Genomic DNA, 21889 nt, shown 5'->3' on the forward strand with positions numbered 1-21889 from the left:
GTCTTAACCTTTCTGAGGCTCAGTTTTCTCTTCTTAAAATGAGACATCCTAAAATGTACATAACAACATTAACCTCATAGAGTTAAAGATTGCACAAGATGACATGATTAAAGTGTCTAGTGCCTGCACATATCAATGATACAATTCATTTGGTGATGGATGAATTATTAGCAGTGATCTTTTCCATCATATCTTCCACCCCTACCTGCCCATTCTGTTTCTCATCTTGACTTACAGTCGATGTACTCCATTACCATGAGCAAATCATTTCACTTTCCCATGGCTCCTTTCCCACCTCTATAAAGTGGGGATGAGATCTTCTGCCTACTCACCTGCATCAGGGACCTTTTAAAAGATAATGGAGATGAAAGGAGGTTGAAGATTAGAAAGTGCTACCCTCTGGTCCCTTGCTTTTATTGGCCAGGTCTGGATCCCAGAAGCTATGCATCCCAGCTAAAGTGTAGGAACTATCCAGAGAAAGAACATGGTCGGTAAGGCCTAGAACCCACTGGGGGTGGGGGCAGTGGGGAGCTAGTAGCTTACCCACAGTGTCATCCAAAAGGCTTGTACAAAGATATTTTTTCTGTCGTATTTATATCTGTTCTAAACAGATACTAGGAACAAAGGCCTGTTCACCAGGCACAACCCCAGTCCTTAAGCAGACTAGAGAACAACTCTGGAGCTGACCAAGTTGGGTTTGGTTTCTTGGTGATCCAAAGAACCCTCCACCAACAACATCTCTCCACTGACATCCCCTTCCAGTATTGCAAAGGACTCCCCAGAGGGTCACAGCCATCAGTCACAGCAGAACAGAAAAAGCAATCATCTTGTCCAGCAGGTCCAACGCACCTGTTATGTGGGATCCACACCACAGAAAATAACTCCATCCCAGGCCAACTGAGTCAGAAAGGGGTGAGGAGTGCTGGATTTAGGCAGTTGAGAAAGTTCTATAGGTTACTCAGTGGTAGCCCAGTCCTCTGACTTGCATATGGAAACTAGCCTAGTAAAATCTATGCCCGTGCCACCCACATATTATTGATGGGGAAACTAAAACTCAGAAGGGATTTTCCCAAACCCAACTGATTAATGAGGGATGAAGATTAAGGCAGAAATTTAGGCTTCCCATACTACAAAACTACTTGAATTTCCAATGGATGTAATAAGACCTTCCTAAAAGGTCTTGCTACAAAAGCTGAGCAACCATGACCCCATTCCTTCCATGAGCAGTACATGGCAGGCAATTCAACATCTATGAATTATTAACTCCCCTCCCAGGAGCTTCTCTCTTTTCTCTCTCATTAAATTGCTTTTATTTTGGGTTTGCTTGATTCATGAGGTACTGGGGGCCACAAACTTCTTTTCTAGTCTGGGAAGGGACCCCAGGGAGCTTTCCTATGTGTCTGTGGCGATGGTCTACAGTCCATAGCAGTTTCAAGCAGCGACTATTTTAGGTCTTCTGGCTTGGGCATGGCAATTGGGAAGAACTCAAAGGAGCCCACTAGCAGGTGTCAGAATCCCTTGCTTATCAGGAGCCAAGGGTAAAACACATTTTTCCCACTCAGCCCCATAGCTGAATAAGTGGAGCAGGCAGCTGCCCAGGCAACATCTTTGCCCATAAACCTAGGTGAGGAATGCCATTTCTGCTGCTTGGCTGGGGAGTCCCACCATTGGTCTTATCCTTTTCATGGAGTCATCAGTAGGAAGTTGACACCTCTGCCTCCTGGCTGGTTGGAGATGCCAGCACACTTGCATTAACGGAGGCTAATTTTAGAAGTGCTAACCAGCCTCTGGCAGTTCTCAAAATGTGAAAAGTGTGATGGAGAGATTACCAACACATCATCAGACATATGGAGGGCATGACTTGGATAAAGAACTGGTTTCCCATACTTTTAGTTTCAGGTCTGGCTTCTGTTTCCCCAATGGATGACCCCCACCCCCTGACAGCCTTCTTGCTTTCTCCATCTCCCTTCAAGGGCAAACTCAACAACCATGGGTCACAGGTATGCTGCTATGGAACAAACCACAAAAATGCACTTTTGTGATGGGGAAGGGTCCTTCTTGAACCCAGTTTATTAGCATTCAGCAAAAGAAATATATGTTGTTACAAATAGGCAGTGCATCAAGATATCCAGGTGTCAGTGAGAGCTAGGATTGGAGAAGTCACAATCCAGACAATTATGTGATATCTCAGGGATAAGGAAGGGGAAACTAGGGCACATCCAGGGATCATGCTCCCCATTTTACACTGGGAGAGAAAAACTCTTACACTTGGGGTGGGTATGTACTGCAGTTACCAATTTCTTCCCTCTGTCCTCCAGCCATTTTATTTAATGTGACTTAAATATACATTCCTGGTTTCTTCTCCACTCCACCCCCATCTACAGCAGGGAAAATAAGCACCAATAGTAACAGGAATAGTAAATCCCTGCCTCTTGGGATGCCTGGGTGGTTCAGTGGTTGAGCGGCTCAGGGAGTGATCCCGGGACCCCAGGGTCCCGGGTTCGAGTCCCACATTAGGCTTCCCGCATGGAGCCTACTTCTCCTCTCTCTGCCTGTGTCTCTGCCTCTCTGTGTATCTTTCACGAATAAATAAAATATTTTAAAAACTCCCTGCCTCAGTAGGCCAACCCTCACACATACACATGCCATGTGGATTTTCTTCTTTGGAGTGACTGTAGGATAGAAAAGTGGGAATCAGGCCAGCAATCCATTACCCTCATAGTCACTGTTCCCCCAATGAACTGGAGCAGAACAGGGCAGGAGGAATGGTGGTAGGGGGATAGATACCCCCAAAGCAGCAAGAGGGGTCAAGGAGTTCTCCAACATCTCTTCTGGGCAAATGTCACAATTGACTGAGCTATTTGGAAAGCTTCACACAAGGGTTTCCCCAATGAGGTGGTTGAAGCATCACAGCCATCTGTCTCCTCAGCTTCTTAGGGAGAAAGGGCATGATAGAAACTCCATGTACTCCCCACTGGGTGGAGAATGTCCCCAAAATGCTCCTTTGGAGAAATTCAGTATGACAGCACAACATAGGGACTTATTTCAAAATGAAAGCATAAAACATAAAAATAACAGAGAGACAGAGACAGAGACAGAGAGATGGGTTCTTCCAGAAAGTCTACATGTAGGGAAGGGGTAGGGCTCAATAGAAAAAATAAAGCCATAAAACAACATGCTATCTACCAGGTTCTCCATGCCTGAGTCACCTGGCATTTGTCATAGTACCTGGGAATCTTTTGTTATCCCTATCATGGAGGGAGGGGATGGACACATTGGGGTGAAGAGACGGGAAAGAGAGAGGGCCCTAGGCAGTTGAGATACCAGCCCTCTGCACAAGCAGCAGCAATTTCTGTGTCATCTTTGTTTTGTTTAAAACTGTAAACAGCACCACTTAAAAATAAAATATATCAGAAAAGAACAATTGATACATTGTTTTCCATGAATATAAAATGCAAACAATACAAAAATAGATAATTGACTTTTGAGATATATATATGTATGTGTATATATATATACATATATATGTGTATATATATATATATATATAAAACAACTTATATGCAACATACACATGGGTAAACTTGAAGTCTCCCTGCTAAATCCCCCATGCCTCCCTCTAGCAATTGGGCCCAGGAGCCAAGTGTGAGTGGGGTGGTAGTACTGACAAGGGTGGGAAAGTTGCTGACAACAGGATGAGAGGAACACACTCTGGGTGTAGGAAGCTACTTCCCTGCTTGATACAGCACTAAGGAAGGAGAGAGACTAGTGTTGACCAAAGCTTTTGGCCCAGGAGGCTCATGGACAGGTGCCCAAGATGGGTGCCCCACGGCAGGGCTTTCTTGAAGGTGTTAAAACACTAAGAAACTGGTAGCCCTGAAAGAAGCCTGCTATTTGGACTTCTCTATCCAGTCACTGGTTCCCCAAGGATTGGCCTCATCTGAGGATTCTCAGGTCAGAGCTGTCTGACACTAGATTAGCCTGATGGGTAGCAAGATGATGGCAAACACCTCCTCTCAAGTCATATCTTCCCTTAAATCACAACCACAAGCATGATCCCAGGACTCTGCAATGCAGACATGTTGTTCATCTGGACACAGCCTAAGATATGTGGGCTTGACATCAATACCTTTAGTAGTCCAGGGCATACCTGGTGTCAGCCAAGCAAGCACTGGCTATCTTTGGGGAGAGGCCTGGTTGGTTCTCCCATTGTCAATCTGTACTGCCATCACACATTCCCAGCTAGATCTTCCTTCCTCTTCTAGGCTGCAGCTGGGATTTGAACATGAACTATTTGGATATAGAATGAGACTCAAAGGAGCCTGCTTCTGCAGCCATGTACCCTGATTATACCACTTCTGGTGGTGAGAATCCTGTCCCTGGGCTGGCAAGGACATTGAAATGGCTTGCAGGCAGCAATGTACAAACCATGACATGTTGCTCAGTTCTAGGCCCTACTCTGTGGTATATGACCTTCCAAAGCCCAACAGAGTGTATCAGTACAATGGCTGTTCCCCTCAGGGGCAGCACCTCTCTTATTTCCCTCTTTTCAATGAGAGAAGCCCTCTGCCCTTGGCCAAAGGCTGACCACCTACTTTTTCTCTTCTTAGATAGACTGGAGGCCCGGCAGGCTCTGGAGGCTGGTGATGGCTCTACTACCTGCTGTGGCTGGCACAGTCCACATACAGATAGGAGTTGAACTGCCCTGAAGGCCAAGCAGAGAGAAAGGAGGCAAGTAGTGGGATTTCCCCTGTTGTAAAGGCATTTGGTGTTTACTTCCTGCTAAACAGCCAGGCCTATTTCAGCCCCACCCTCCCAGGGCAGCTTTGATAAGAGGCCAGACAGTTGGAATTTGGGCACTTCTCTCCTGGAATGCTGTGCTTGGGGTGAGGGCCTTCCTTGTCCTCTTTCTCCAAATCCATGATTTATGTATTTCTTCACAATGCAAACAGCCTGGAGAGTTGGACTAGGTCCCTTGAGCAGTGGTGTTAAGTATAAACTCATTTGGTACTTCCAGTGGGTAAAGCTTTTATCAGAAGTTTGCTTTTTGTGGGAAGAAGCACTACCAACCCTAATCTGAGAAATGGTGATAAAAACCAGCACAAATACATTTCCTGGCCAAGGGGAAGTTTGCCATAAATTTTGCTTCCTTGACTCAGAGGCCAACATTCTGTTCACAAGAGCCCAGTTGCCCTCCTCTCCTAACAGGCATAGAGATAAGTGGGGTAAGGGACAGGGGTAAGGAGGCAAGCATTATAATTTAGGTCAACACATCCAGGCAAAAAATGTCCCATATTCTATTTCCAAAAAAGAAATTAAAAATAATTTTTCTCTTCTTGATTAATGAGAGGTTGAGTCAGGTTAGATTAAACTGTTGCAATGACTTCCTGACAGCAACTCTTCCTCACCAGTATTTCCCAGCTAGTTTAACATGAAAACTGTGGATGCAGAAGCGTGCACCATTCACTCCATAAAGGGCATGGAGTGAATGCAAATCAGAATCCTGAAGCTTAGTAGAGTGAGGGCAGGTCATAGTCTTTCTCTTAAGAAGGCCAGTCCTTTGAGGATGCTAAGGACTAGGCTAATTAGAAATGAAAGCTCTTTAGAGAGACCAGAATAGCAGCCTAGATGCTTTTGGTATCCTGTCTCTTGAGAGTGCTAGCCTGGTGTCTCTGGAGCCTCTTTACAGCATCCAAATGAAGGGGTGGGCAAATGTTGAGGAACTTTTTCTCTTCTAAGAAGCTGGGTTACCTTGAGCTCTGCAATGTCGAAAATTCTCTCCTGCCAGCAGGGACAAATGTACCTCCTCTTCCTATCCTTCCCTTGCAAGCTGCAAGAACCCTGACACCCTATAGCCAAGCCTAATTTAGGCCACTTCTCTTCCTGTATCTCAGTTAAAAGAATATTTTCCTTGTGAAGAAATTATTAAAATTTCCTTTGGAGTAAAAAAAAATTCAAGTGACTACAACTCAGGCATCACAAGCCTAAGAGAAGAAGAAGGAAAAAAAATCCCATCACTCCACAACTCAAGACTTATGGTAGTATCTACAATAGAGCCCTAATTTGTCTTATGTTTGTAACTGAATGAATTTGATCATTCCATTAAGTGGATAGCATTTTTGTCTTTAACCTAAGCTATGGCAGACCAGATTAAAAGGCCCCCATCTGGTTACAATGACAAAGTCCATAGCAATAGGCAGTGAAACACATGCTACTTGATCCTCTCTAAGGGCAGCTAGCTGGGGTGAATAGATTATAATCATCTGATGTAATGGTGAAAGCTATGCCAAGACTGAAGGAAGTGGGGGTGGGGAGGATCTGTACCATTATTTCACATTGTTAACAGCAAACAAGCCCCCTGTCCTAAAGTGGAAAGCAGTGCAGACCTGGCTGCTCATCAGTGGTTCATCATTCACTGTGTGGGGGGGGAGGGTGGCAGGGGTACTAAGCCTGTGTCAAGGATGCATGCTATATATATAATCATTAACTGGGCAACTGGAATAGGCACAAAAGTACAGCATCCCAAAAAACCCTACGTGGGTAACAAGAAACCCCAAAAGGAAAAGCTGGAGCACAGAGCAATAGCAGCCTCCTAGGGCAGATGTACTCAAGCTGAATGTGACCACAGATTGGCAGAAGAGAGAAGTGGGAAAACAAAGGCAAAAACTCATTGGAGCTTTCCTTGGCCAAAAGGATTTTCAAGTTAAATAGCAACCCCCACCACCCACCCCTCTGCCCAACCCCTGTTCCCCATTCACATGCTCAGGCCCCATGCCCCCACTCCAGAATAGATAATGACTACTCAGCTAGCTTTCCATTCACAGCAGTGGAGTAGCTGGTGGGAAGGGGGAGAGAGGCACCTTGCTCAGCCATCTCCTTTGATAGGTCAAGGCTGGAAGCCTTGCAGTGAATGGGTTGAGGTTGTTGGGGCTCAGGCTGGACCCTGAGCAGCTGAGGGATGCCATGAGTGACGCCCACAGGCTTGGCCTGGGACAGAGGACTGGAGCTGAAGCCTCCAGAACTGGAAGAGCAATTGGGCTCATCAATAGGCAGCAGCATATCTTGAGGCCTGGCCCTCACACTCTGAAAGGCCTGTGGCTGCAGGTTATAACAAGAGACCATAGGCAGGGGTAGGTACGAAGGCCGAGATAGCTGAGGCCTGGATATCCCAGGTACCCTTGGCTCTGGCCCTGGTACTGACAACAACATTGACATGGCCACAGGAGGTATGCAACAGGCTGTCTGCTCATATGGAGACTGGCTAGAAGACCCATCCAACTGGCTGGGACTTATCCAGGCAGGACCTGGCCCCACTGGGAGAGTACAGGGAGCCCAGGCAGACCAGTCGTAGGCCCCTGGTGGTTCAGTATAAAGGGACAAAGGACTGTCTCGACCCCATTCTTCCTCTTCTTCTTCTTCATTTGAATCTTCCTGCTGAGCCTGAAGCTCATCAGACACTATGTATCCCTGGGCAAGGCGGGAATTGGAAAGCTCCAGCTCCAAGGTCTCTGCAGTGTCCAGGGAGCGACTCCTCCTGTTGAGGGCCATAGCAGCAGGTGGAGGTCGAGGGTGCATGCCAGGCAGTCCCAAATAGCGAGGAAGACTGCTCACACCCCAGGGCAGGCCTTGGTAGAATCGGCTGTAGTAGTTGTTGAATGTATGTTTCTGGTAGTAGCCCAACTCAAAAGCTTCCAAGGAGGCTGCAAGGTCTTCATTGTGGAACTCAGGATGCTCTTCACACTTGCCTTCCCCCTCCCGTTCCACATCAGCGATGTCAAAAGTCACCATAGGGGGCAGTTCAGGGAGGTTTTGAGCGAAGGATGAGTCAGAATCAGAGCTGCAGGACATGCTGGAGAAGAGGTTCCCGCTGCTGGTAAACTCCACAAGGGCCTGTGAGAAGCTCACTGTGGCATTCCCTTCCTTTTCAGCCTCCTCTTCCTCTGGCTCCTCAGAGGGTGAATAAGTAGGGTAGGCCCTCCTGGGAGATCCTCCAAAGTTTGCTTCTTGCATGTCTGGCTCAAACATAGCATCACTTTGGAAGAGCTGCATCAGACAGGTACTTTGATCTTTCTTGGAGCAGATTCCCTCAAAACGCTTCTCCAGAGGACGGAAGTCCCTCCAGTCTGGCTCACTGCTTGCAGTGGCAGGGAAAGCTGAGGTGGTTGCCCGATGAGATGTCTGAGAGGCCCCTGATGCCCCTGCTACCAGGCCCATCACTGATGGGCCTAAGGGCCTCATATGATATTCTATGATGGGCTTCTCCTGCCAGGCCTGAACCTCTCGGACTTGAGCCTCTTGAGCCTCCCGGACCTGGGCTTCCCTGGCATAGGCCTCTCGGGCCTCTCTGACATGAGTTTCTCGGACATGGGTCTCTCTGGCATGAGTTTCTTGGGTATAGGCCTCCCTGGTGTGAATCTCTTGGGCACATGCCTCCTGGGCCTCTCGGGCCTCAAGCTGCTCTCGCCGAAGCTCCCAACACAACAACTGTTTCTGGATAGTCACTAGCCGTTCTTCCTCTGTCTCCATTGCCCCAGGTGGCCTAGAGGAAGAAAAGGGCTCAAAGTTCAAGAAGGGGTCAAATATCTCAGAGCTGTGACCATGGAGGTCATAAAGACAGTCATCCACAGGTGGGGAGGTCTCAAGACTATCATCTGGCTCATAGAACTCATACAGGGCATCTCCACTGTAACTGTCTCGGGGAAGGCAATCCCTGCGGATAAGCCCCAAGGCCTCGCCTGAATCATCCTCAAATCCAGGTGTTGTGGAGTCATAATAACCCTCATCACTATTGGGGGCAGACTCTTGATGGTCACTCTGAGGAGTCAAAAGTTCCCCAGGAGCTAAGCCAGGATAAGATCGAACTGAGTCAAGGAGCATGTAGCCATGGTGGCCTGGGGATGTGATGGGATGGTAGCTCAAATTCAGATTAGACTTCGGATACATCTGGGCACTTGCCCACAGATATTCTAAGTCATAATCTTCTTCCTCCTTGACATCCTCTTCTTCCTCCTCTAATTCCACCTCATCTTCCTCCTCTTCCTCCTCATCATCATCTGGCAAGGCCATCTCCTCTCCACCTCCTTGGTAGGTCACCAGGCAGGAACTTCGCTTGGTCCCATCTCGATTGGCTCTCTGGCCTCCAGAAGCCATGCTGTCTGTCATACTGTCCATGTCTTGTTCTGCTATGATATCACCACAACCTGTCAGTGAGTCAAAACTTTTCAGGGATGTGACATCCCCAAACAAGAGGCTCAGCTGGTCCCCAACAGGGCCATTTGGTGGATTTACCTCTTCTGATACCACTTTCTCCCCTGTTTCTGGACTATGGGGCTCTTCTGGGCCACTAGCTTCTAAGGTAGGCTTGGGTTGCATAAGTGCTGAAGCACAGGCCTCCACAGATTTTTCTGGATCTTTACAGGCTGTCTTCTCAATGACAGCTGGAAAAGGCTCTGGTACTAAAGAAACTTTTGACCCAGGAGCATCTTGAGGTTTGGCATTTTCCTTTCTGGGGGCTTGGAGGATATCCTCAGTATGGTGCAGAATGACCGAGCTCACATGTTCGTGAGGCCTAGCTCTAGCCCCTTCAGGCCCCTTGGCCCTTAGCTCACTTTTTTCAGCCCCAGAGACCTTGCTTTTCCGGTGACGGCGGATACTGCTAAAAAAACCTTTCAGGCCTTTCTTTGGCTTGGACACAGAAAGAGCCTTCTCAGCCTCAGCTTTCTCTGTGGCTCCAGCCACAGATGTCTTGCATCTGGAGTCTGTCTCTAAAACCCCATGGACACTCTGGGAACTGGGAAGTTGGCAGGATGATTCAGGCAAAGGTAAGGCAAAGCTGGTTCCTTCACTAAAAATGTCTTTAGGGCCATGGGCTGCTTCAGTCAGGCCATCATGAGTCTTGCTCTTGCTAAGACCCTTCCTGGAGATGCTTTTCCCAGAACCTTTGCTTCGCCCCCCTCCAAAGAAACTAGGCAGGGTACAGATGCCCTTCTTGCCACCAAAAAGTTTCATGGCAGTTTTCCTTAGCCTACCTGGGCCAGATGAGGGTGGTTCTGACACTGGCCCTTCTGTTATCTCAGCTACCTTGTTCTTAGCTCCTTTCTCTGCCCCTTGGTCCTGAGTGTCCATAGAGGCTGATGCTCCTTTGGCCTGAGAAGCTTCATCCTTTCCAGTCTCCATGGTGATGGAGACAACTCAGGTATGTTCAGCTGAAAAAGCAGCCTTCTGGCTTCCAAGCACTGTTATAACATCATCAGTCAGGAAGCATCCCAGTTGGGTCTAGAGAAGATGAGAGAAACAAAGATAGAAAGAGTATACTGGTAAGCAAGCATCTAGGCTGGGTTTGTTTTCACAGATGTCTGTTATTTCAGGCTTGAGTGGAACCAGAAAGAAAATAAATGAAGGGAAAACCTTAATGCATTCCATATGATTGGCTTGCTGGGCCAGCCTCCTCTGGGACCCATGCCAACAAAGTCCTACATTGAACAATAGGCAGCCATCACCCAGCCACTCACGGGGTTCACTCCCTTCAGGCCACCCTAGGCTCAGGAGAACACTAGGCAGGGAACTGCAGATGTGGGAAATGCCCAGTTGTGCTGACCACAAAAGGAATTATCAAAGGGGGTAGAGTAGGGGGAGGCAAGAAAAGCAGCAGGGAGGTCAGCTCCAATGACAGAATTTTTGAAAACCTGGCAAAATGGCCCATTGAGTCCTCACTGGGCTCTGCAAGACCCAGGCCATTAGTCTGGTTTCTCACTGACATTTTTCCTGGGGCTATATAGAAATGTAGACCTGAAGTTTTACCTCTTTCCCACAGGATCCCTAGATTGCCTACATGCCCATGCTCAGACCTTCAGAAGCCCAGAATAGGAACCTCATAAATCCACATTCCAGAGCTAAAATCCAGGATCTGCTAAAAGCACATGGTGGCCTTGGGGCAAGGCACTCTCCAAACTTTAATATCCTTGGCCTAAGAGGCCTGGCAATACTTCCCCCGCATAGTGGTTATGTGAAGGGTAGGTCTAGGTCAGATTCTCTATTGACTGTCCTGCTAGGAAAAAAATTTTAATGTGGCTCTTGGCAACTGGAGCCCTCATGTTCCACTTTATAATCATGAGGCCAACTATTTCTTCTCCACTTTTCTCATTATTTTGGCCCCCATATAGCTCCCTATCTAGAAAGGGAACTCCTGGAAGGCAAAACTCCTCGTGATTCATATTCCTGGCCTATAAGTTAGGATCTCAGTGCTACTCATAAATAAGCCTGGTATAAGGCACACCCTTCTGGTCTAGGCTCCCAATCCTCCAAACATCCAAATGCCACAGAGATGTAATAAAAATGACTATCCACAATCCACCTCAACTCATGTCCTTCATCCTAAGTCTTATGTTTTCATTCTAGTGACTATAGCTGGTTGACAGATGGATCAGTGACCAGTCTGCTAAAACCCTACGACCTATTCCTGGAAAGTTCCTCATCACTGTGTCCCCTCTCTGTAGGGTAGCCACCAGCAGACAGGCAGCTAGGGTAAAGAAGGGAGGCAAAACAACTGCTGGGACCCAGAAAGAGACAGGCAAGCCCTGTTGGTGCCCCTGGAGTAATCTGCCAGCTCATCAACCCTATCATTGGTTGCAAGAGTATTAAGACTCACATATTCACCTGCAGTGGAAGATTACGGACCAGCACTGGGGATGGAGAGAGAAAAGCAGCTACCTACCCCTGACCTCATTGGAGGCTCTGATCCTGAATGGTTGTGTATATGATTGTCTATTTTGGGAGGGGGGCAAACATTAATTTTGTGTCTTGTGCCTTGGCTTGACACTTGAATCATCAGTGTGACCAGGCTTCCATCAGGACCATTCTGCATAACTGAATATTAAACTTGGAGCAAGGTAATGGCTGGTTATCCAGAAAATAAAAGAGAAAAAATATCATCTGATCCTTTCTCTTCAGAGATCTGCAATGTCATTTGCTCAGGTTAGGTTTTTATTTTTTCTGGATGACTTATTTTTACATGATATTGTTCTAGCTCAGCTCCCTCTCCCCTACCAAGAGTTAGCCCTACAGAAGTGCCACCCTGCCCCCCTCCCAAAATAGACAATCATATACACAACCATTCAGAGTTCTCTCCTCATGGATGAGATGAAAGCAGGGGCCCTATCATCAATCTGAATTCCCCACTTTACAAAGCACAGATGTTTTTACTTCAGCTCTGAAAAATTTTGACAGTGTTGTCATTTATGGTGCTAGACATGGGAGAGATGGGACAGCAGTAGTGGAATTATGAAATTGTATTCCTCTCTGTGGAATTTGTGAAATAAACATCTCCTGAATATTTGGTAAGTGATAGACATTGAGCTCAGTTCTACAAAGTAGACCAAGAAGGGGAAACCCCTAACTAATGCTTTTGTGGGAGTGCCTAGGCTAATAGGGACAGGGTCCTAAATATAGGATACACAACATAATACAAGCCTTAATACATTGCTTAAGATGCAGGGTAGAGTATTATACTTCATACCTTGTTATCATATCCCAGGATAAATTTGAAAAGCAAAGATAACCCCTGGGTTCAGAAAAGCTACTTTGAGAAGGCATTCACTCTGAACCTTGTCAGACAGGAGTTAGTAGAAATGGCAATGATTTATGGGAGGGGATGAGTGAGACTAGTAAATATGGCTGGGCATCAAGAAAGACCAATGGCCAAGTGGAAAACCACATGGGCCTAAACATCTTTGTGGATAGAAAGCTGAATTTCCCTGCTAGGTTTGGGGATGGAGTTATGAACAGATTAAGCAAATTGAATTTAAAAATATTTTACTTATTTATTCATGAGAGACACATAGAGAGAGTCAGAGAGAGAAGCAGGCTCCCTGCAGGGAGCCTGATGCAGCACTGGATCCCAAGACCCCAAGATCATGACCTGAGCCAAAGGCAGATGCTTAACCACTGAGCCACCCAGGTATGCCTGGCAAATTGAATCTTAAAGAGGGTTGCTTTTCAGAACCTTGATGCCCTGGCTGGAGGGCAGTTCCTATTGGCCTTCTCTTACCCTTGCTCCTGTGCTCCATTGGGGTAAAAAGCCAGCCCACTACTTCCTACATTGTCCCCTTCCCTGCCACAGGAATCTGCAGTGTGTGTGGAAGGAACCATGAGCTGCAGAGCTGGGTTCCAGGCTATACCAGGGGACCTTGAATAGGCCAAGACACCCTTCTTAGGCTTGAGCACTTATGAAATGGAGATCACTAGGGTGGTGGTATGAGACTTAGATGGGATAATGGATACCAAACATACTTTATAAACTGTAAAGTACAGTGTAAATGAGAAAGATTGATATTGCTATTATTATTACCACCTTCCAAGTCAGATCTCAGTTTCTTATGAAGTAGTAGACCATGTATAAAAGGCCATTTATTTGGGAAAGGCATTCACTGTGAGGAGCCCAGGGGACCAGCTGCCTTGGCCATGCTGAGGAGGAGCCAAATGTGAGGGGATTTTAAAAACAGGAGTGTGCATTTATACAAAGTCTTTGTTAAGGGCAATTTTAAAAGCCCTCTACATGTATGTGGTGGGAGTGGGTGAACTAGGCAGCGGTATCTCTGAGACTGGGATTCTGTCTCCACAACTTCAGGGCCCCCTCCTAAGTAGGACCAGGGTCATCTCTGCTGGCAAGGACCAGCTTTGAAACTATGCTGTCTCCCATTTCCCTAACTTGTCCTTCCCAGGGCCATGTACCTCCCCATAGCCACCCATAATGTCTATGCCTATGCCCCCCACCCAAAGATAGAAGAATAGGAGGTGGCAGGAATCACCCATAGCTGGCATCCCCCTAGCCCAGCCCTACCTAGTTACCTCTGGCCCAGATCCCTTCTCCATACTCCTTGCTACCCTACCTAGTCCCAGTGCTGTCCTTCCCCAATGGGCTATGTGCCTTTATTTGGAGCCACATAATTGACTGGCCAGGGGAGTGAGGTGGGGCAGAAGGCAAAGGGGCCAGCAAGGGACAGACTCTGCAACCCTTCCAGGTTGTAGCTCACTTCCCTCATGGTTCTTGCCAAGAAAGTGGTACTGCCAAATGCAGGGCCCCTCAACCCTTAGGTTTCTCAACCTATATGACTAAGGGCTACTCTAGGGCTACTCTGTGGTCCCTGGCAGGGGCTGTTTATTACAGCTGCTGCTATCATGGCAGGGAGTGGGATATGGCCATCTCTGCTCCAAGGACCAGCCTCAGGTCATGCTGGGACCAGTAGAAGGCTGACTACTAGGGCAGAGCTTGTTTCTCCTCCCTTCTTCTCAAAACAGAAGCAGGAGAATAGCCACAAACTTGCCCCAGGAACCCTTCTTAGTGAGTAGGAAACAGCTGCAGCCTGAGCCTTACATATTTTGCTCCCAGCTCAATTTCCTGGGGCTAGCTCAGGCAACTTAGAGTTCGGGGAAGAAGTGTGTGGATTCATGCAGTAGCTCCAGAGGCATGACCTCAACCAGTCATAGTTCCCTAGACCTCCACCAAGTAATTTTCCTGGGGGCAAGCCTACTCTGGACCCATCTTGTCCTTGTGTATGGTGGGGGTGGGGAGGTGGTAACTAAGGAAGCAGTGATGAGGATAGGGACACCCCCCACCCCAATACACACAAGAGTCAGCCATTTCTGCACTATAATAGGCTCTGCCTACCTGGGGGGAATCTAGCAAGTTCTTTCCGTTTCCTCAACTGGAAAATGAGGCTATTTTAAGAGTGTCTACCTTTTAAACTACTGTAAGGAACAAAACCAATGTATATCTGTATACCAAATAAAATTCGTTATATAGTAGAGGCTCAAAAGCATAGCAACTAATTTTTAAAATATTTTCTTCCAATTATAGTTGGCCAATTTTCCAGCAGCATAACTGCTTGGTTTTTGTAAGTCACCAAAACTCCTTGGGCCTCAGTTGCCCCAAATGGTAAATGAAGGTGACTATGTAGTTATCTCACAGGAGGCTTTAGATGCTCTTTTAGCCAACCTTTGTTTTGTTATTCAGGGACCTCCAGTTGAGCACTTGCCTCCAGTTGCCTCCAGTCAAAAATGGCAATGCCGTTTTGCTGCACAGGGCTAATCCCAATCCAAATCCAAGAAGAAAGACTGAGGGCAAGGACTGAGCAGGTTTTCCTCACACCTGAAAGCCATCATCTCCCCTTCTCCTTACACACGTGTCCCAGCTCAGCTGAGCTTTCTCTGAATCATTTCCAGTCCTTGCTTGGCTACCACTGTTTTGGCCCCACCTAGTACATTCCAGAATGCCTGCTGACTTCAGAATCCAAGGGCTGCCAACCCAAAACTGTGGCTGCTCTCCTCATCAGCAACTCTACCACAACCACTCTCAAACTGTGGCACACATGCCTTTACTCTCCTTTTCCTTGGGAGATAAATTTGAGGGGCCAAAAAAAGGTTCAAACAGAAACCTGCCACTGGGGACAAAGATGAGAATTTGAGCTACTGCTTAAAGGAAATAACTTATGAGATGATCTGGACCTTGAACCACCCATTTCTGAAGCCCACAGCCAAGGTACACTCTCAAAACCATTTGTTCAGGGCCTGAAGGAAGGGCTGCCTGTCTTCGCACCCTTTCTTTCGTGTAGAGACTGCTGGCAGGGGTAACACAAGCAACCTCTGCAACCACCTCTCCCCTAACTTGCAGCCTTACCAATTAAGGAGCACATCCTCTCAAGGGGGTATCCCATAACCTCTAGATATAGCACAGACACCCAAAATAAGCCCTCTTGCCTTGGCTCCCATTTGCCCACCACCAGCCCCTCAAATAAGTTAGCATACATAGCCGAGGGCAATTCATTCTGGCAGGCCTCAGACTGTCTGTTCATCTCTCTCAAGTGGATCCTTCTTAATCTTATAGTCACTATACCTAATACAGAGCAGGATCTCAAAATAACGTTGGTTCAATCTAATTCAGCTAGAGTTTGTCAGTCCAGAACTAAAATGCTAACTTCACCCCTTACAAGTGGTAGGGTTTGAGAAACTGGCCTAACCTCTCTGAGACTTAAACACCTTATCTAGAAAATGAAGAAAATGCTACCTATCGTGCAGGATTGCTGTAAGAATCAGAGATTATAAATCAATAGGGTAGTTACTTAAGCAGATATTCAATAAAAGACCCTTGTGCTAGGGCCTCTTGCAGCCACCTTCTCCACTCTAGCTCCTCAGCTGCCAGCCCATGTCCTCTAAGGTTGACACAAGCCTCTTAGCTGAGTTCCCTCTGCTTCTTCCCTGCCACAACTCTAAAATCCCACCTTCCCCTCCCCATATTCATCTTCTTCACACTCTTGCCAGATTCATTTTTACAACCCTGATTTCAATGCAGCACTCCTCTACTTACCAAATTATTCCACGCTGCCTATAGGATCAGAGTCAAACCCCTTTCCCTGACCTTCAGGACTCACTCACATTGCATGCCTCCTGCTGTTTTCCTAGCCACACTTCTCTACTCTTTAGCCCTCAACACATAGGGACTTCTATAGTCTGGAAGGTATGGTCACCAGGACATCATTTCTTCCTAGAAATTGGCTTTCCTGGTAAGCCTTCTTCATGCTCCACCTTCTCCTCAGGCTGTTGAGATTCCCTGCCCAGCTTGCCTGGAATGATGGGGGCTCTAGGAGCCAAGCCATCTATTTGCTACTCCCTTCTCAGGGTCCCAAACTTCCTTAGAGAGGAAGATATCTGAGGTGGGTGCCTTGCCTGCATAGTAAGCTTCTATGTCAGCACTAACCCAGCAAGAGGGGCATCAAAGACAGGTACTACCTCCCCCCACCCAGTTGAGATGAAGAATAAGAGGAGCTAACTCCAAGGAAACAGATGTGACAAGGTAGCCAATAAAAGCCTGAAGAGGAACAGCTGGGTCAAATGAACAATGGAGATCCTGAACTTACCCATGTATCCACTCCCCTGTATGTACTATACTCTATATGAGAGACCAGGTAAGGAAATTGAAGCTTGTGAGGGGATCAGAATCAGTGTACTCAGAGGAAGAAATCTTGAATTGAGGGCCAGGATCTTTGTGCTCCTTTGTAAACTTGAGCAAATCCCTTCCCTGTTCATGGCCTCAGTTTCCATATCTAGAAATGGGAGATTAAACTAGGAGTCTGCTTGCCCCAGATTGTGTGTGAAGCCAGGAGAAGGATAGTCCTGTCCCCAGTTTTCCAGTGGCTGAAGAAAGAGGAGCCATGGTTGGGGCATGTGATTTTGGGGGTCCTAGGCTTCAGTGGAAGGCCTACATGCCTAGCCAATAGGGCTCAGTCCACCACTGTACTACAGCCCAGCCTCACTTCTCATGCCTCCCTCCATAGAACCCCACCAAACATTTTATTTTTTCAAAAAGCACTAGGCCTGGCCTGCAAATATTTCCCATATGTCCAGAGGGGAAGGGTATCATAACTGGACCAGCCCAGCCTCTCTCCACTGAGTACCCCCAAGCAGGGAGGACTGACGAGTGCTGGATGGAGAAGTTGAGTTAGTATCTGCTTGGAAGCCTAGCAGGGAAAAAATCCTGTAGGAGATGAAAGCACTGAAGGCTCTGCAACGAGAACTGCAGATCAAAAAGTCCCAAATGCCCCTGTAACACCAGTATATCTCTACCTGTGCTGCCACCAAGACTCCTCATATTATTTTCTTCATTGTCTATATTATCCCCTAATCCCAAAAGGGGAGGTGTGGGGAAGCAATGAACCCTCACTCAGACGGCACCTACACCTCTTCAGTGGCTCTGGTTTCCCTAACTTTATTCCTAGAGATAGACTTACACATGCACAGGTTTGAACAGTAAGACCAAGGAGAGGAGGTGAAAAGCTCTGTGACTATCTAATTCAGAGAACAGAAGTTGGGAGTAGGAGAGACAGTTTAATGCCCATGAAATCTCCAATGGTTTGTTAAGCAGGAGCAATGATGGCCAGCTGCCCCCAACTTCATCCCCCAACTCTCTCTCTCTCTCTCTCTCTCTCTCTCTCTCACACACACACACACACACACACACACACACGCTCACATGCACGCAAGCATTCACACACAGTTTATGTATGGCATGAAAGGCTCAGATTAGCCCTAAGAAGTTCCTGGCAGTGTGAGATGTGTGGCTGAGGAATGAGTGACACAAGGAGGAAATGCCTCGTCTGGAACCTTTACGTTTATCACTTAGTTTATTTGCCTGGACTGATTCAAGGCAGGGGAACTGACGGAATAACACAGGACATGCCTTCTTCTAGCCTAGAGTAGCCTATCTGTGAGGGAGCTGGAAGCCCCTCTGCCGTGGCAGCCTATCCCTAAATGCTGTGTGGCCTTAAGGAAGTCCCTGTTGCTTTCCAGGATCAGAATTTCCATCTCATAAGCACAGGAGTCCAAACTCACAATGCACAACCTCCCTGAAGGTCTGTCCAGTTGGAAGGATGGAGATCATCAGAGGCCTGCGAGATGTTTAGCCTCCACCATATTGGTATGCAGGCTCTAGGCACCCTCCTTCAACTTCATCCCCTGCAAAGCTTAAGGGAAGCCAACATGGCACAACTTCCTCCAGAGAAAGCTGCCCTTTGGTTCTATGTCCAGATTCAAAGGTGACCTCTTACAGTTCCGACTTACAGCATGCTTTCAATCTCTAAGACCTCTTTCTAAAATCCCATATTATGGCATATTTGTATATACACACAGAAGTATCAAAACCTCCCAATTTTCCATTCTTCAATGGCCCTTTGTTCCATTCTCCCAAGATCAAGATGCCCATTCCACAGCATTTGACATTTGGGAATACCCATCACTGGGCACTAATCTCCTCTCTACCTTAAATGCAACAATCTCAACCTGAAGTCACATCTTTCAGCTTGGTTACCAACCACACCCTCACATTCCTAATTTTGCTTATACTACTACCCTATACCTAGCCAAATCCCTCTAATTTCTGGAAGCTTCCAGGGTGATCTCTCTGCATATACAGATTTCTTCTCTCTCTCCACAGTAGTTTGCCTCTAGGCTCATGAATCAGCAACCAAAGATGTGTAGTCTGGGGTCTAGGCAGTACAGATCTTGAGCTTGCTGTTGAAGGGAGACATAATTTATTTTGTTCTTATAGTTGCAACCCATCACCCTTCTCATTAGGTATACTCAATAAATATCTGAGCGTTGAGTATCATTTCTCTAATCACTTTCATATGGATCAGGACAAGTGTAACTTGGAGAAGATCTTCTTGAAATATCCACAAGGACAGCAAGTCTTTCTGGAGCATTCATGAATTGTTATGCATTGCTAGGCTTTGAGGGGGTTGTGGCTGAGTTCAAGGTTTCATTTACCCTTCTGAGGGTAAATGATCCATGATATCACGAAGACAAAGTAGAGGCAGGGAGACCTAATTATAGTTTGTCTCCTATTATAATTTAGGCCCCTAAGTGGCCAAAGGATACAGGCAAGTCTGGAGGAGTTCTGAGAAAGAAGAGGTCATTATGGGTTGCAAGAGACAGGTGGAAAAGATACCCAGGAGAAGTTGGGCCCAGAGCTAAGGCCTGAGAGGGAAAAGCATTTGGGCAGTGGTTTGGGTGTAAGGAGGGGAGTTATATAGGGAAGAAATAGGTGGCTGTTGGTTTGAGGCAGGGCAGAAAGCAGGTCTAGCCCTGAGCTGCAGCCCTAGCTGCAGAGGGTTGGTTTCTGTTAGTGTCTGGTCAAAGTGGCAAGAAGTGACTATTGTGCATTATCTGCAGTCCTGGCTGGGTCACAAAGGTCCCCAGCTAGCCTTCCCCCAGGTGAGGGATTTACTCCTCTCAAATACCCAGTTTTTGCAGCCCACAGGGTTCGCCACCTCAGAGACTGGTTAAAGGTCCAAGAGCCTGCCAGCCACTTGGTCACTTTGTCTCTCCTGTTCTTGGGAAGGCCTAGAGTGTATTGCCAGAAGAAAAGCATGGGACAGTGACTGAGAGGTGGGTGGGGATGAATGTGAGAAGCTGTAATGGCCGGGAGAGGGCTCTGCTAAAATGCTCTCAGGTGGGGCAGGGAGTCTAATAGCACAGTACCCTCCACCTAGCCCATATCCATGCCTGTGCAGCAGGCCAGCAGAGTGACAGAGGTAAATGTTTGTGTGCAGGAGGAGACTCCCCTTGACCATGTGGGCCATGACAAGATGAGCCTGACCAAACCGAGGCCAGCTCTGTGGGGCTAGTTCAGCTGCTACCTGGGCACTTGGACTGTGGATCACATGGAGGCCACAGCCTGTCTTTGCCAGGGAGCCTAGGCAAAGTCCTGCAGTCAGGTGGTCACCAGTGTCAGAGGTGTCAGCGGTAGACAATGACAACAGCTCAGCAGGCTGGGTATTTTAAGTAACTGCAAAGTTGGAGGGTTTGGCTGTCTCTCTACCTCTCTCACACAGACCCAAACAGTGTGTTCTCTACTACAATAATTGCTCCTTCGGCCTCTGGCACAGAAATCCTCCCACCAACACGATGCTTATCACTATTTTTAAATGGGAGGCAGAAGAGAAAAAAAGCGGCCTGTGTTCTCCAAGGGGAGAAGAGGCGGGTTGAGAGGGGACAAAGCGGCCTTGCAGATCTAACCCAAGGACTAGCTTGAGCTGCAGCCCCAGCCTAAGGTCCAGCAAGAACTCCGTTGCCAGTCTGCCTTTCCGCGGGGGCGGGCGCCAGATGTGCCTGGAGGCCCAGGAGCAGGGGGTGAGGCTGGTTGGGGCCCACAAGGCCGAGGTTTCTAAGTGGACAGCCCACAGGCCCAACTGAGCTTTCTGGGAGAGAAGGCCGACAGTGTGGATAGCCCAATCCACGCCAAAGCTAGTATCCATTGGGCCCAGACCAGCGCGCTGGCTCCATCCCGCAGAGAAGCAGGCAGGAGATGTGCAGGGGAGAAGGGGCAGCAGCTGGGCCGCTGGGGTGAGCAATACCCACGTAACACAGCTGTTGCAGCTAATGTGCTACAACAAAGCTGCGGAGCTCCGGAGCTCCCGGCCTACAAATGCACCGCTGGGGGTGCTGGCTGGCGGCTCCCCTCCTGGGCCCCTGCGGTAGCACGTGTGGGCCCCATCCCCGCCTGCCCCGACAGCCTGGAGGAATGGCCCAGGCTAGCCTGCTAGACTACCCGCCCTCTACGCCCTCTCTAGCCGCGGTCGCCCGCTCCCAGAGGACTTTGCTTTTCCCCTCACCTGCCAGTCCTCAAAGCTGGTTCCCCGGGAGAACGGAGAGCGGCCCGAACGCCCACTGGCCCAGCTCTTGGAGCCCCTCTTCAGGGTGCCAGAGCGGAGCACGCGGGACTGCACCGGACTGCTGGCAGGCGGAGGCTCCCGGCTGCGCGCAACGCTTACCCGGCCGAGTCTGGTTTCCAGCCCGGTTATTGTCTGCTGCGCCGCACTGGCCCAGGCTGGAGCCTAGGCTGCTGTGGCTGAGATCACCGCCACTGCTGCTCCCGCCGCCGCCACCGCGGTTCCAGTCACCTCCTGCACCAGCTCCCCTTCCCCAGGCTTGGGGGAGCTCCCCCATACCCCCTCTCCACCGACTCCACAGACACAGGGTGGGGCGTCCGCGCCCTGATTGGCAGACGTGTGGCCCAATCGCCACTGTAGGAAGGCGTGTCCTGACCCGCCCACTGTTTTCCTTGGTGCCTTTTCCTTTAAATGCAAATAAGCACGGGCGTGGTGTTGGCAGAAGGCGGAGAGGGTGAAGAACCCCTTGCTGGGACTCCCTATTCCCGCCCCCACACTTGGCGGGTCTGGGCTTGGCTACCCAGCGAGCTCGCAGTGCCGGTCCCGCCCAGATGGGGCTCGCTGGAACCCTGGAGTTCGGTTTCGGTTTTGCATAAGCTCCCATTTCCGTGGACTCTGTGCAATCATTCTGAGGCGACCTGACCGCCACCCGGCAGTTTATTCTAGAAGGA

At 48.3% G+C, this 21889-nt stretch overlaps 1 protein-coding gene across 2 annotated transcripts; it reads right to left on the reverse strand.

The window, feature by feature from the left end:
- Positions 1-2034: 2034 nt before the first annotated feature.
- On the reverse strand, positions 2035-21559 carry AMER1 (APC membrane recruitment protein 1). Of its 2 annotated transcripts, none has more exons than XM_025989171.2 (2): positions 21321-21559; positions 2035-10275 (listed from the first exon to the last, which is right to left on the reverse strand). In XM_025989171.2, exon 2 carries the CDS (start codon positions 10174-10176, stop codon positions 6799-6801), a length of 3378 nt encoding a protein of 1125 aa, XP_025844956.1. In that variant the 5' UTR covers positions 10177-10275; positions 21321-21559; the 3' UTR covers positions 2035-6798. The 2 variants fall into 2 exon arrangements, with proteins under 2 accessions (XP_025844956.1, XP_025844957.1); XM_025989172.2 differs by having other exon boundaries at positions 21162-21548.
- Between the last annotated feature and the right edge of the window lie 330 nt (positions 21560-21889).

This window comes from Vulpes vulpes, chromosome X (assembly GCF_048418805.1).
Source record: "Vulpes vulpes isolate BD-2025 chromosome X, VulVul3, whole genome shotgun sequence".
Classification (NCBI taxonomy): Eukaryota; Metazoa; Chordata; class Mammalia; order Carnivora; family Canidae; genus Vulpes; species Vulpes vulpes.

What these genes read in the sequence shown, in the direction of transcription:
- AMER1 (XM_025989171.2), bottom strand. Translation starts at nt 10,176, where the DNA reads ATGGAGACTGGAAAGGATGAAGCTTCTCAGGCCAAAGGAGCATCAGCC.